We start from the raw sequence: 13657 nt of genomic DNA on the forward strand, positions 1-13657 counted from the left end.
TGTGCAGCCCACCGCTGCCAGGGTCCCGAGATCCAGGGACAACTTCCCCAGGAGAACACACAGCGTGCCTCAGGCTGGTGCAACATCACTCCGGCCTCTGCCGCTGCAGTCTCACCCAGCACTCTGTACCCCTCCCTCCCCCCAGGCTGAGTGAGCCAGAGCCCCCAAATCAGCTGACTCCTTAACCCCATCCTGTCTGAATGAAGAACAGACGCCCTCAGGCGACCTACACGCAGAGGCGGGTCCAAATCCAAAGCTGAACCCCGGAAGCTGTGTGAACGAAGAAGAGAAAGGGAAATTTCTCCCAGCAGCCTCAGGAGCAGCGGATTAAAGCTCCACAATCAACTTGATGTACCCTGCATCTGTGGAATACTTGAATAGACAACGAATCATCCCAAATTGAGGAGGTGGACTTTGAGAGCAATGATATATATATATTTTTTCCCTTTTTCTCTTTTTCTGAGTGTGTATGTGTATGCTTCTTTGTGTGATATTCTCTGTATAGCTTTGCTTTTACCATTTGTCCTTGGGTTCTGTCTGTCCGTCTTTTTTTTTTTTTAATTAAAAATTTTTTTCTTAGTAATTATTTTTTATTTTAATAACTTTATTTTATTTTATTTTATTTTATCTTCCTCTTTCTTTCTTTCTTTTCTTCCTCCCTTTTATTCTGAGCCATGTGGAGGACAGGCTCTTGGTGCTCCAGCCAGGCGTCAGGGGTGTGCCACTGAGGTGGGAGAGCCAAGTTCAGGACACTAGTCCACAAGAGACCTCCCAGCTCCATATAATATCAAATGGCGAAAATCGCCCAGAGATCTCCATCTCAATGCCAAGACCAAGCTCCACTCAATGACCAGCAAGTTACAATGCAGGACACCCTATGCCAAACAACTAGCAAGACAGGAACACAATGCCATCCAGTAGCACAGAGGCTACCTAAAATCATAATAAGGCCACAGACACCCCAAAACACACCACCAGACATGGACCTGCCCACCAGAAAGACAAGTTCCAGCCTCATCCACCAGAACACAGGCACTAGTCCCCTCCACCAGGAAGCCTACACAACCCACTGAACCAACCTTAGCCACTGGGGACAGACACCAAAAACAATAAGAACTACGAACCTGCAGCCTGCAAAAAGGAGACCCCAAACACAGTAAGTTAAACAAAATGAGAAGACAGAGAAACACACAGCAGATGAAGGAGCAAGGCAAAAACCCACCAGACCTAACAAATGAAGGGGAAATAGGCAGTCTACCTGAAAAAGAATTCAGAATAATGATAGTAAAGATGATCCAAAATCTTGGAAATAGAATGGAGAAAATACAAGAAACGTTTAACAAGACTTAGAAGAACAAAAGAACAAACAAATAGAGATGAACAACACAATAAGTGAAAATAAAAATTCTCTAGAAGGGATCAATAGCAGAATAACTGAGGCATAATAACGGATAAGTGACCTGGAAGATAAAATAGTGGAAATAACTACTGCAGAGCAGAATAAAGAAAAAAGAATGAAAAGAATTGAGGACAGTCTCAGAGACCTCTGGGACAATATTAAACGCACCAACATTTGAATGATAGGGGTCCCAGAAGAAGAAGACAAAAAGAAAGGTACTGAGAAAATATTTGAAGAGATTATAGTTGAAAAGTTCCCTAATATGGGAAAGGAAATAGTTAATCAACTCCAGGAAACACAGAGAGTCCCATACAGGATAAATCCAAGGAGAAACACGCCAAGACACATATTAATCAAACTATCAAAAATTAAATACAAAGAACAAATATTAAAAGCAGCAAGGGAAAAACAACAAATAATATACTAAGGAATCTCTATGAGATTAACAGCTTATCTTCCAGCAGAAACTCTGCAAGTAAGAAGGGAGTGGCAGGACATATTTAAAGTGATGAAAGAGAAAAACCTACAACCAAGATTATTCTACCCAGCAAGGATCTCATTCAGATTTGATGGAGAAATTAAAACCTTTACAGACAAGCAAAAGCTAAGAGAATTCAGCACCACCAAACCAGCATTACAACAAATGCTAAAGGAACTCCTCTAGGCAGGAAACACAAGAGAAGGAAAAGACCTACAATAATAAACCCAAAACAATGAAGAAAATGGTAATAGGCACATACATATCGATAATTACCTTAAATGTAAATGGATTAAATGCTCCGACCAAAAGACATAGCCTGGCTGAATGGATACAAAAACAAAACCCGTATATATGCTGTCTACAAGAGACCCACTTCAGACCTAGGGACACAAACAGACTGAAAGTGAGGGGATGAAAAAGATATTCCATGCAAATGGAAATCAAAAGAAAGCTTGAGTAGCAATTCTCATATCAGACAAAATAGACTTTAAAACAAAGACTAGTACAAGAGACAAAGAAGGACACTATAAAATGATTAAGGGATCAATCCAAGAAGAAGATATAACAATTGTAAATATTTATGCACCCAACATAGGAGCACCTCAATACATAAAGCAAATACTAACAGCCATAAAAGGGGAAATCAACAGTAACACAATCATAGTAGGGGATGTGAACACTCCAATTTCACCAATGGACAGATCATCCAAAATGAAAATAAATAAGGAAACACAAGCTTAAATGATACATTAAACAAGATGGACTCAATTTATATTTATAGGACATTCCATCCAAAAACAACAGAATACACTTTCTTCTCAAGTGCTTATGGAACATTCTCCAGGATACATCATATCTTGGGTCACAAATCAAGCCTTGGTAAATTTAAGAAAATTGAAATCTTATCTAGTATCTTTTCCAACCACAATGCTATGAGATTAGATATCAATTACAGGAAAAAATCTGTAAGAAATACAAACACATGGAGGTTAAACAGTACATTACTTAATAACCAAGATATCACTGAAGAAATCAATGAGGAAATCAAAAAATACCTAGAAACAAATGACAATGAAAACACAACGACCCAAAACCTATTTGATGCAGCAAAGCAGTTCTAAGAGGGAAGTTCATAGCTATACAAGCCTACCTTAAGATACAAGAAACATCTCAAATAAACAACCTAACCTTACACCTAAAGCAATTAGAGAAAGAAGAAGAAAAAAACCCCAAAGTTAGCAGAAGGAAAGAAATCATAAAGATCAGTTCAGAAATAAATGAAAAAAAAAAAATGAAGGAAATGATAGCAAAGATCAATAAAACTAAAAGCTGGTTCTTTGAGAAGATAAACAAAACTGATAAACCATTAGCCAGACTTATCAAGAAAAAAAGGGAGAAGATTCAAATCTATAGAATTAGAAATGAAAAAGGAGAAGTAACAACTGACACTGCAGAAATACAAAGGATCATGAGAGATTACTACAAGCAACTCTATGCCAATAAAATGGACAACCTGGAAGAAATGGACAAATACTTAGAAATGCACAACCTTCCAAGACTGAACCAGGAAGATATAGAAAATATGAACAGACCAATCACAAGCACTGAAATTGAAACTGTGATTAAAAATCTTCCAACAAACAAAAGCCCAGGACCAGATGGCTTCACAGGCAAATTCTGTCAAACATTTAGAGAAAAGCTAACACCTCTCCTTCTCAAACTCTTCCAAAATAGAGCAGAGGGAGGAACACTCCCAAACTTATTCTACGAGGCCACCATTACTCTGATACCAAAACCAGACAAAGATGTCACAAAGAAAGAAAACTACAGACAAATATCATTGAACATAGATGCAAAAATCCTCAACAAAATACTAGCAAACAGAATCCAACAGCACATTAAAAGGATCATACACCATGATCAAGTGGGGTTTATCCCAGGAATGCAAGGATTCTTCAATATACGCAAATCAATCAATGTGATACACCATATTAACAAACTGAAGAAGAAAAATACCATATGATTATCTCAACTGATGCAGAGAAAGCTTTTGACAAAATTCAACACCCATTTATGATAAAAACCCTGCAGAAAGTAGGCATAGAGGGAACTTTCCTCAACATAATAAAGGCCATATATGACAAACAAACAGCCAACATCATCCTCAATGGTGAAAAACTGATAGCATTTCCTCTAAGATCAGGAACAAGACAAGGTTGCCCACTCTCACCACTATTATTCAACATAGTTTTGGAAGTTTTAGCCACAGCAATCAGAGAAGAAAAAGAAATAAAAGAATCCAAATCAGAAAAGAAGAAGTAAAGCCTTCACTGTTTGCAGATGACATGATACTATACATAGAGAATCCTAAAGATGCTACCAGAAAACTACTAGGGCTAATCAATGAATTTGGTAAAGTAGCAGGATACAAAATTAATGCACAGAAATCTCTCACATTCCTATACACTAATGATGAAAAATTTGAGAGTGAAATTAAGAAAGCACTCCCATTTACCACTGCAACAAAAAGAATGAAATATCTAGGAATAAACATACCTAAGGAGACAAAAGACCTGTATGCAGAAAATTATGACACTGATGAAAGAAGTTAAAGATGATACAAATAGATGGAGAGATATACCATGTTCTTGAATTGGAAGAATCAACATTGTGAAATTGACTCTACTACCCAAAGGAATCTACAGATTCAATGCAATACCTATCAAACTACCACTGGCATTTTCCACAGAACTAGAACAAAAAATTTCACAATTTGTATGAAAACACAAACGACCCCAAATAGCCAAAGCAATCTTGAGAAAGAAATACGGAGCCATTAAAGTTTTATGAGAACAAAAAAAAAAAAAAGAAATATGGAGCTGGAGGAATCAGGCTCCCTGACTTCAGACTATACTACAAAGCTACAGTAATCAAGACAGTATGGTACTGGCACAAAAACAGAAATATAGATCAATGGAACAGAATAGAAAGCCCAGAGATAAACCCATGCACATATGGTCACCTTATCTTTGATAAGGAGGGAAGAATATACAGTGGAGAAAAGACAGCCTCTTCAATAAGTGGTGCTGTGGAAACTGGACAGCTACATGTAAAAGAATGAAATTAGAACACTCCCTAACACTATACACAAAAAGAAACTCAAAATGGATTAAAGACCTAAATGTAAGGGCAGATACCATCAAACTCTTAGAGGAAAACATAGGCAGATCACTCTATGACATAAACCACAGCAAGATCCTTTTTGATCCACCTCCTATAGAAATGGAAATAAAACCAAAAATAAAAAAATGGGTCGTAATGAAACTTAAAAGCTTTTGCACAACAAAGGAAACCATAAACAAGACAAAAAGACAACCCTCAGAACGGGAGAAAATATTTGCAAATGAAGCAACTGATAAAGGATTAATCTCTAAAACATACAAGCAGCTCATGCAGCTAAATATCAAAGAAACAAACAACCCAATCCAAAAATGGGCAGAAGACCTAAATAGACATTTCTCCAAAGAAGATATACAGATTGCCAACAAACACATGAAAGAATGCTCAACATCATTAATCATTAGAGAAATGCAAATCAGAACTACAATGAGATACAATCTCACACCAGTCAGAATCACCATCATCAAAAAATCTACAAACAATAAATGCTAGAGAGGCTGTGGAGAAAAGGGAACCCTCTTGCACTGTTGGTGGGAATGTAAATTGATACAGCCACTATGAAGAACAGTATGGAGGTTCCTTAAAAAACTAAAAATAGAACTATCATATGACCCAGCAATTCCACTACTGGGCATGTACCCTGAGAAAACCATAATTCAAAAAGAGTCATGTAGCAATATGTTCATTGCAGCTCTATTTACAATAGCCAGGACATGGAAGCAACCTAAGTGTCCATAAACAGATGAATGGATAAAGAAGATGTGGCACATATATACAATGGAATATTACTCAGCCATAAAAAGGAACAAAACTGAGTTATTTGTAGTGAGGTGAATGGATCTAGAGACTGTCATACAGAGTGAAGTAAGTCAGAAAGAGAAAAACAAATACAGTATGCTAACACATATATATGGAATCTAAAAAGAAAGAAAAAAAAATCGTCAGAAGAACCTAGGGGCAAGACGGGAATAAAGTTGCAGACCTCTTAAGAGAATGGACTTGAGGATACGGGGAGGAGGAATGGTAAGCTGGGACAAAGTGAGAGAGTGGCATGGACATATATACACTACCAAACGTAAAATAGGTAGCTAGTGGGAAGCAGCCACATAGCACAGGGAGATTAGCTCAGTGCTTTGTGGCCACCTAGAGAGGTGGGATAGAGAGGGTGGGAGGGTGGGAGATGCAAGAGGGAAGAGATATGGGGACATATGTATATGTATAAGTGACTCACTTTATTAGAAAGCAGAAACTGACACACCATTGTAAAGCAATTATACTCTAAGAAAGATGTTACAAAAAAAAATATATAGTGATGGTTTCTCGTGGTTAGGAGTATAAGCAAATCTTGGATGGCTCTAACTCTTACCCTAAAATGTATTTCTCTCTTTCAAGTGGTCATGGGGCAAAGTTATCTTGAATTTGTTTTCTTCCAACACCTTACAAGCCAGGTGCTGGGATTGGCTGGTGGTCACTTACAGCCCAGACCAAGGAGTTTGAGAAAGGAAGCTTTCGCGAGAGGCACAGGACCACAAGGAAAAAAGAAAAACAATCAAACCAGACATTCAGTACGTTTAAGAAATTATTTCTCATTATTTTAAAATCCTCTTTGATTTGAAAGTATGATAGATGGGCTGAGCTTTAGGGAAGTGAAATAGTCTTCAAATCATAGCTTTATGAAGCTTCAAATTTTGCAATGAAAATTTTAGACACTTTAATCAAACCGATTCAATTATCACTAAGCTAAAAGTAACAACTTTAATAATTTTCTGATTAAACGGATTATTTCCAGAGTTCTTTGTTTTGATAAAATATTTCCTTTGTGGCTTCCAATGACTTTTTCCTTTCCAGGCAGAAGTGTTTGGAAATAAAGATCTTTGTCACATCTTTATATAGTTCCCATTGCTTTACACATGGTAGGAACTTGGGGTACGCATCTGCCTCATCTTTGTAAGTCTCACATTGTTTGCGCATGGTAGGAACTCCATAACTAACTGAGAAAGTGGCAATGCTTGCCTCATAGACAGCAAAATTCTATTGTAGTTTTCTCTCTTCCTCCCAAATGTTTGATATCTATGTACCTTTGAAATAATATTAATTGAGTTTTGTCAGTGGAAATACCAGGATACAGTTTAAAAACTTTAGAATTGCTGAAGTTTAGCTAATTAATGAGTTGTAAGTAATTGCTTTGAAAATCAAGAATACTTCTTCTGTCACTGAATGTCTAGAATAGGGTAAAGCAGCTTCCATAAGATTTTTTTTAATTCCAGAAATGTAAGGAGACTGAAATAGAGAGAAGCAGCAGTAATCATGGAGCACAACATTTATTACTTAACCAAGGGAAGTTGGATACTAACCCGAAAAAAACTGCATCAAAAGTGTGAAAAAAAAGTGTACATTGACATTGTTTTATGGTCCTTGGCTGGTTATCTCTGCTCTCCTGCACACAGCGCATTGCCAAGAATATGTTTTACCAAATTTTTTATTTCACTCTCAGGATAGTCCTGGAAGCAAGTTAATCATTATTTCTGGAAGAAACTGAAATTAATATTACTCTTGAGGACCAGAAGAGAGCAGATGAAACCCAGAAAGTGTAATGTACTTATGGCTGGGAGTCCAATACCGAAGCAATCGTGTTTTGGCATCTGAAATTAAACCGTATTGTTCCTATTTGTAATAGTATTTTCTCTCCTATACTGCCTCTGTGCCTTGAACAAATGAGGGCTCTCACAGCTGAACTGATTGCTATGGTTATAGGGAATCTGTGTTACATCTCCTGGAAGTAAGATATTCTTCGTACCCTTCTTTAACGAAGAACAGTTCTCTCATGACTATACCCCTGACTCAGGCTCCTGTTGAAAACAAAGGAGGACTGCTTTAAGGTCCAGACTCTAGTCCACCCATTGCCCCACTCACAAGTGCACACCCCTGACACCCACTGCTATTTTCACCGGACGACCTGCTAGCTGGGTTTCTGGAGTTTGGGGGTTGGAAGCAGGTTTAGAGTTGCTGATACAAAGAAATCTGTGAGACCTGTAAAGTTATATTTATTATTATAACTTATTTGGTAAGCACTGGTATTGTCATTGGCACCAGACAACTGAGCCCTAAGACTTCCGATGTTGCAATAGCTAGCACTAACAGCGCTGGTACTGACAGAGGGCATGCCTTTCCTGGGCCGTGCCTCTCTCCCTGGGGCTGGATGGGGAGCTGGGTCTTCAGGCTCTGTTGGGTGAAGGGCTGGTCTACAGTCAAGCTTATTTAGTTGAGTTCATCTCCCTAGCATGGATTGAGAGCCTACTGTATGCCAAGTGCTCTCCTAGGTTCCGGAAATACAAAGATGAATTGGTCTCTTCCCTCTTGGGGAGTTGAGTCAGATGATCAGTATCTTTCCAAGGATGAAAGAGTAAGCTATAAAAGACTTCTTTAGATATTTTATTTAGGTTTTCCAAAGAACTTGACTGTGGCTGAGAGCAGATTTTTTTTGTTGTTGTTGTTAAGAGAAAGGTTGAAGGTGTGAGAGGTGATGATTGACTCTAGATGTTTCAGTGATCTTAGAGGCTGGAACTAGAATCCTATTGCTTACTCTATACATTTTTCTATATATTTTAAACTGTATCTCATGTGTCCTTCTGTCTTCTTTAAGTTAATTTTTCCACTATGTTCTCTTTTTATCCTCAGGACAATCTATTTATAGATGATTTTTTAACCCCCTTTTTCTCTCTCCCTCGTTTTAAGATAATTCCCTTGGTAATTGCAGCTGTGTTGAAACTGGAACTGAAATAGGGAAGTTCATGTTATAATTCATTACTAATGAGTTCATACTTTGCAGGAGAAAGATATTCATGGCATGAACTAAGCTGACTGGTTCACTCTCTGGAAGGAAGAGGTTTTATTTCTTGGTTGCAAATCCAGCTTTTGGACAAGGGTTGCTGTTTTGTACAAAGCACATTTTAAACCTGATTTTGTTGTTGTGCAGGAAGCGATCCAAGGAAAGCTCAGGGTTTTGGGTAAGCTGGTCAGTACCAGATCTTCATGGAGATGTATTCATTCTCTTTCTGTTGTTTTAGAGTGGTTTGGTCAGGCGTTCAGCAAAGTGTCAATCTCCAGGCTTGAATATGGGCAGAAAATCTTGCTGTCCTGACAGTAAAAGAAGAGAAGCCATTGAGAACTGGACACATATTTCAACAATGAATTTCAGAAGTCAGAGATTTTTAAAGAGCTATCTAGGAGAATTTTAATAGAGATATAAGAATTTTCAGCATGTTTAACAGTCATGCCAGTTGCTTTCCTTTGCAAAGTGGGGTAGTTTTTATTTTGTCCCAAATAACACATTGTTCAGTATTTAGGCTGCTCAGATAGGCTTGCCTCTTTGATTTCAGTAGGGTCCTTCTGCCTTTTCAGTTCATCCTGATATTATTTAGGTTACTTTTCTTTCTGGAAGGATGTGAAAAGGGAAAGTGCTGTGTAAAATTGGCCTGCTCTTTTATTTTTTGTCATTTTAGGCTGCAGTGACTGTGCTCCTGTGTTTGGTTGTGACAGTAATGCACCTACTAACTTAGAATTGGATGGGAGCCAGAGTATGAAGGAGGTGCACCCATTCATGGAATGGAGAAAATCTCAATTGCAAGAGATTTGGCTGAATTATTAGAAGTACATTTTTTTGCAAAACCATTTTGGACTGCAATTTTTACAGCCCTAACATTTTACTATGTCAGTCTCCTTGTTTACTGAGGATAATTACTATGAAAAGTGTTAATCAGCTTCAGAAAGGGGAATATTGGGAAGCCTAGTAGGCCTCTTAGGGTTTTACACAGCAGGTAGTTGTGCCTTAGAGACCCCACCTTCACACAAACACACACACACACACACACACACACACACACACACACACACACACACACTACTATCAAGCCTCTTTGAAGGAACCCCATATGAAATTTATTCCTGGCCACATGAACAGGAAGTTACTCGTGGGGATTCACCTCCAAGGAAGCTTTGTAGAGGTTTTCAGCCTCCTTGGAAAATGTTCAGCCTCCTTGGAAAACATTCTCAGGGAGGTTTATGGAAATGATTGAAGATTAGGCATGATGACTTGGTGGGTATTGAAGCGACTATGAGGAGACATTTAATGTAAAATGAATAATAATGTAGCATTTAACTGGTACCAAACATCAACACAAGAGTAATCCATATTAAGAGCTTTGAGTTACTTATTACAGCTTCTCAAAATGGGTTCTTGAGCTGTGTCCTACTTGTATTTTAAAATTAAAACAGAAATAGTGAGTCTCTTCTTCCTTATTTCATTGCTCAGGCCGAGAGGACTTAGATGCCTTCCCCAGATATGGAATTCTTTCCAACACTCTGACAAACAAATTGAGGGAGATTTTGGGTTTGTTGTACTGGCTGGTCAACCAGCTGTATCCTCAACAGGTTCTGTTAAATATTTTGTTTTTCTCCAGAGATTTTATTTCTGACTCTCGATTTGTAATGTGGATATTGGCTAGGTATCCCAAGATTCAGAGTAGGTAGCTGAAATACTCCCAAACAGGAAAAAATGAAAAGAAGTCTGAGCTGTTTTTTTTGTTGGTTGGAAAGGGGATTGTTTTATGTTTTCCACCAAACATTTCTCTGCCCTTGTTCCCCCCCTTTCCGCATCCTCAGAGTAACTATGAAGAGTGACTTTCTCTTCATACATTGAAATTTCTGTCTTAAAACTTGATAAAATGTCCATGCAAACTAGGCTTTTTTCTTCCTCATTCTATGTATTTACTATTTCTTTATTCTTTGCTTTTTGGGGTCCCTTACCTCTGTAATCATTTATAAAACCAAATTCCCAATTAATTATTAATGGTGTCATTTTGACAAAAGGACAGAGCCTTACGTTTCAGGTAGCTATTCACAAGTTATTCTTGAGAGCTAAGTCTTCAAGGGATTACATTCATAGAAGAAACATTGTGCTATTAAATGATACTTAGACTCCAGTCAGTAGGTATAAATTCTAGAATTGGAACTTCCATTCATTAGATGTCTGACAAGGTGGTAAACTTTTCCAGGCCCCCATTTTCTCATTCTGACAAATAAGAATGTTGTACTAGATGTTTTAGCCATTTTTAAAAACCCTAATATTCTATGGTTTGGGAATTTATAATCCACAGATGTTGATTATAGTAATTAAAATTCTCCATCCCTGACCAAAGTATTAACTTTAAATTAACTAAGATGTTAGAAGTTAAACCTCTATGAAAGTATTTTTAATTTAGCTAAACTAGAGCCTTCAAGAATTCCACGTTTAATCATTCAAATTGTAAAAAGCCATTCACTCCCAACTAACAGGAAGACATTTCTAGAAGGGCCGTGGTGGGTAGCATTGAGAATGTGTGGACATCTGGAATGAAACCTTTCCACCTTTTCACTGCTTTTCTTCCCTCCCCGGGAATTCCAAAGCCAGCATGCTCTTGAACTTCTTATTTCTGGATTGTAGATATATAGGGAATGGAGTTTAGAGTATGTACTCTTAAATCCCCCATCATCACAAGACCCTTGAAGTAGTGTTCATAACAAAAAAAAAACCCCTCTATATTAAAAAATAGTATTTTAATAGAGTACTATAGACTTTTTAAAAAAAAGAGAGATTGTAAATAAGGGAATAGTACTAAAATAACTATCAAGGGATGAATGTAAGAGAAATTTTCTATATTTTCTAGAATAAAATCCCTTGAGTGATTACAGTATTGAGGAAAAAGCCTGATTTAGTTAAAAGTTCACAGCCCTATTCAAAAAGTGTTGATTTAGAACCTACCATGTTCCAGGCACTCCAGCAGTTGCTTTATTTTTCATCCAGTTTAATCCCCACAGTGATACTATAAAAAAATATTATTATTTTCTTTTCAGATGATGAAAATGAACATCAGTAAGCTAGAGCTTCCTTGCCCAAGGGTTTAAATTGAGTCTCCTGGCTCCAAGTTTCAAGGAAAAAACATCATCTGAATCCTTTTTTTCCCCTAGAAATTAAATTATTCAAGTTCTCACAGTCACTAATAGTATACTAAACAAGTGTTGTCTACGGCAGCGGTCCCCAACATTTTTAGGACTGGTTTGGTGGAAGACAATTTTTTCTGCAGATGGTGGGGTGGGGGGAAGGTGGGGGGATGTTTCGGGCAGTAATGCGAACCATGGGAGCAGCAGATGAAGCTTCACTTCCTCACCCACCGCTCACCTCCTGCTGTGCAGCCCAGTTCCTAACAGGCTGCAGACGGGACCAGTAGCAGTCCTGGGGGTCGGGGACCCCTGGTCTATGGGAAGATTTACACTAAAAAGACAAATGATTTGGAAGTAATGTATCAAAACAGCCAGCTCATGCATTGCAATTACATAATTTGTATATAAATGGATTCACTTAGGTAAGCATTCTACGTATAGTTTTGCCCATGCCATAGTAATTTGCTTAGCTAGCCCTTTTTTCAAGAGATAGTGCAAAGGTGAACATCAACCCGTGTCTCAGCAATTATCTGATTAATGAAATCCGTATCAATCTGGATTTATCTTCATGCCATTATGGGAATATACTATAATTATTATAGTTATACTGGAAGAGATCAATTTGTCTTGGATGTTGAAGGTTGTGTAATATTAAATCTATGTCTTGGAAAGTGGTAAACATTATAGAAAACACATTTGCCTACTTTTCACAGTTCAAAATAAGGAAGCACTTTTGATGTGAAAAGTGGTTTACATCAAAAAGTTAATAAAGGTTTACAATTTTTTAATACCTTTTAACACTCAGAGAAAAGAACTAAGTGATCAATGTTAAAGTTCCTATTTTAACATGCAAAAACATCCAAAAGAATGGGCCTCAGATTGGTTGAAAAGCAAGCCACACTTTTTGCTTCTCCTTAAGCCTGTTTGATTGATTAATGAAATCTTTTCAAAGAGAGGGATGTCTTGCTGTATGGTTTCTCTGGGCCCTGCCTGGAGGAAGTAAAGCTTGGAGGGAGTGGTTTCTTAGGAAGATGGATGAGGCTTTCACCAGGACTGTGTCTACTATTCAGCATCTTTTTGACTGCTGGAACCCACATGCTGGGAAAGCCCAGATTCTCTGATGGGAACATGCAATGTCATATGCTCAGTGTCTAGTCAGAGGGGAATGGTCCTTTTCCTTTTATCCTCATGCAGGGAGGCATGGACCAAAACAGTGGTGGGAAAGACCAAGTTGCAATTTAAAAAGCAAAACAGGTACCTAATTAAGCATGAATTAATGGAATCAAATTCATTCATCTGCACATTATAATTGGAGCTTATTTCCCTGCCCTTGAGAACACTGATTTCAAGCAAATTCTAGCCACTGAACAACACCAGGTCTGCTCTTATCCTTGACTGACTACAACCTGGATTGAAATGAAGCATATCCATCAAAATTCCCCAGCTAAGGGGCTTACCTTTCCATGGTCTCAAATATCTGTCTGATGCTTCATGGAGTGTCTTCTTCATAAAAGTTTGATCCTCCACACACACATTTCTCTGTCCCCAAAGACTGTGGAAAACAAAAATGAACTGAGACATCTCTTACTTTCATTGAAACCTGGACAGGAAAAATTAGA

At 37.8% G+C, this 13657-nt stretch overlaps 1 protein-coding gene across 6 annotated transcripts in view; it reads right to left on the minus strand.

Moving 5' to 3' along the window:
• Positions 1-6244: 6244 nt before the first annotated feature.
• LOC309661608 (uncharacterized protein) overlaps positions 6245-13657 on the minus strand; it is an 80421-nt gene continuing 73008 nt past the window's right edge. For 4 of the 6 annotated variants that reach the window (XR_014264091.1, XR_014264092.1, XR_014264093.1 and 1 more), the window contains 2 exons: positions 11860-13590; positions 6245-9197 (listed from right to left, as the gene is read on the minus strand). Coding sequence is in view for 2 of the 6 variants with exons in the window: in XM_082463486.1 (XP_082319612.1) it covers positions 9146-9197; positions 11860-11920; positions 13496-13590 (208 nt within the window). In the remaining 4 variants the exon portion in view is untranslated. The remainder of the gene's footprint in view (positions 9198-11859; positions 13591-13657) is intronic. The other 2 variants (XM_082463486.1, XM_082463487.1) reach the window with 2 other exon arrangements.

This window comes from Balaenoptera physalus (assembly GCF_965194825.1).
Source record: "Balaenoptera physalus genome assembly, chromosome: 5".
NCBI classification, from domain to species: domain Eukaryota; kingdom Metazoa; phylum Chordata; class Mammalia; order Artiodactyla; family Balaenopteridae; genus Balaenoptera; species Balaenoptera physalus.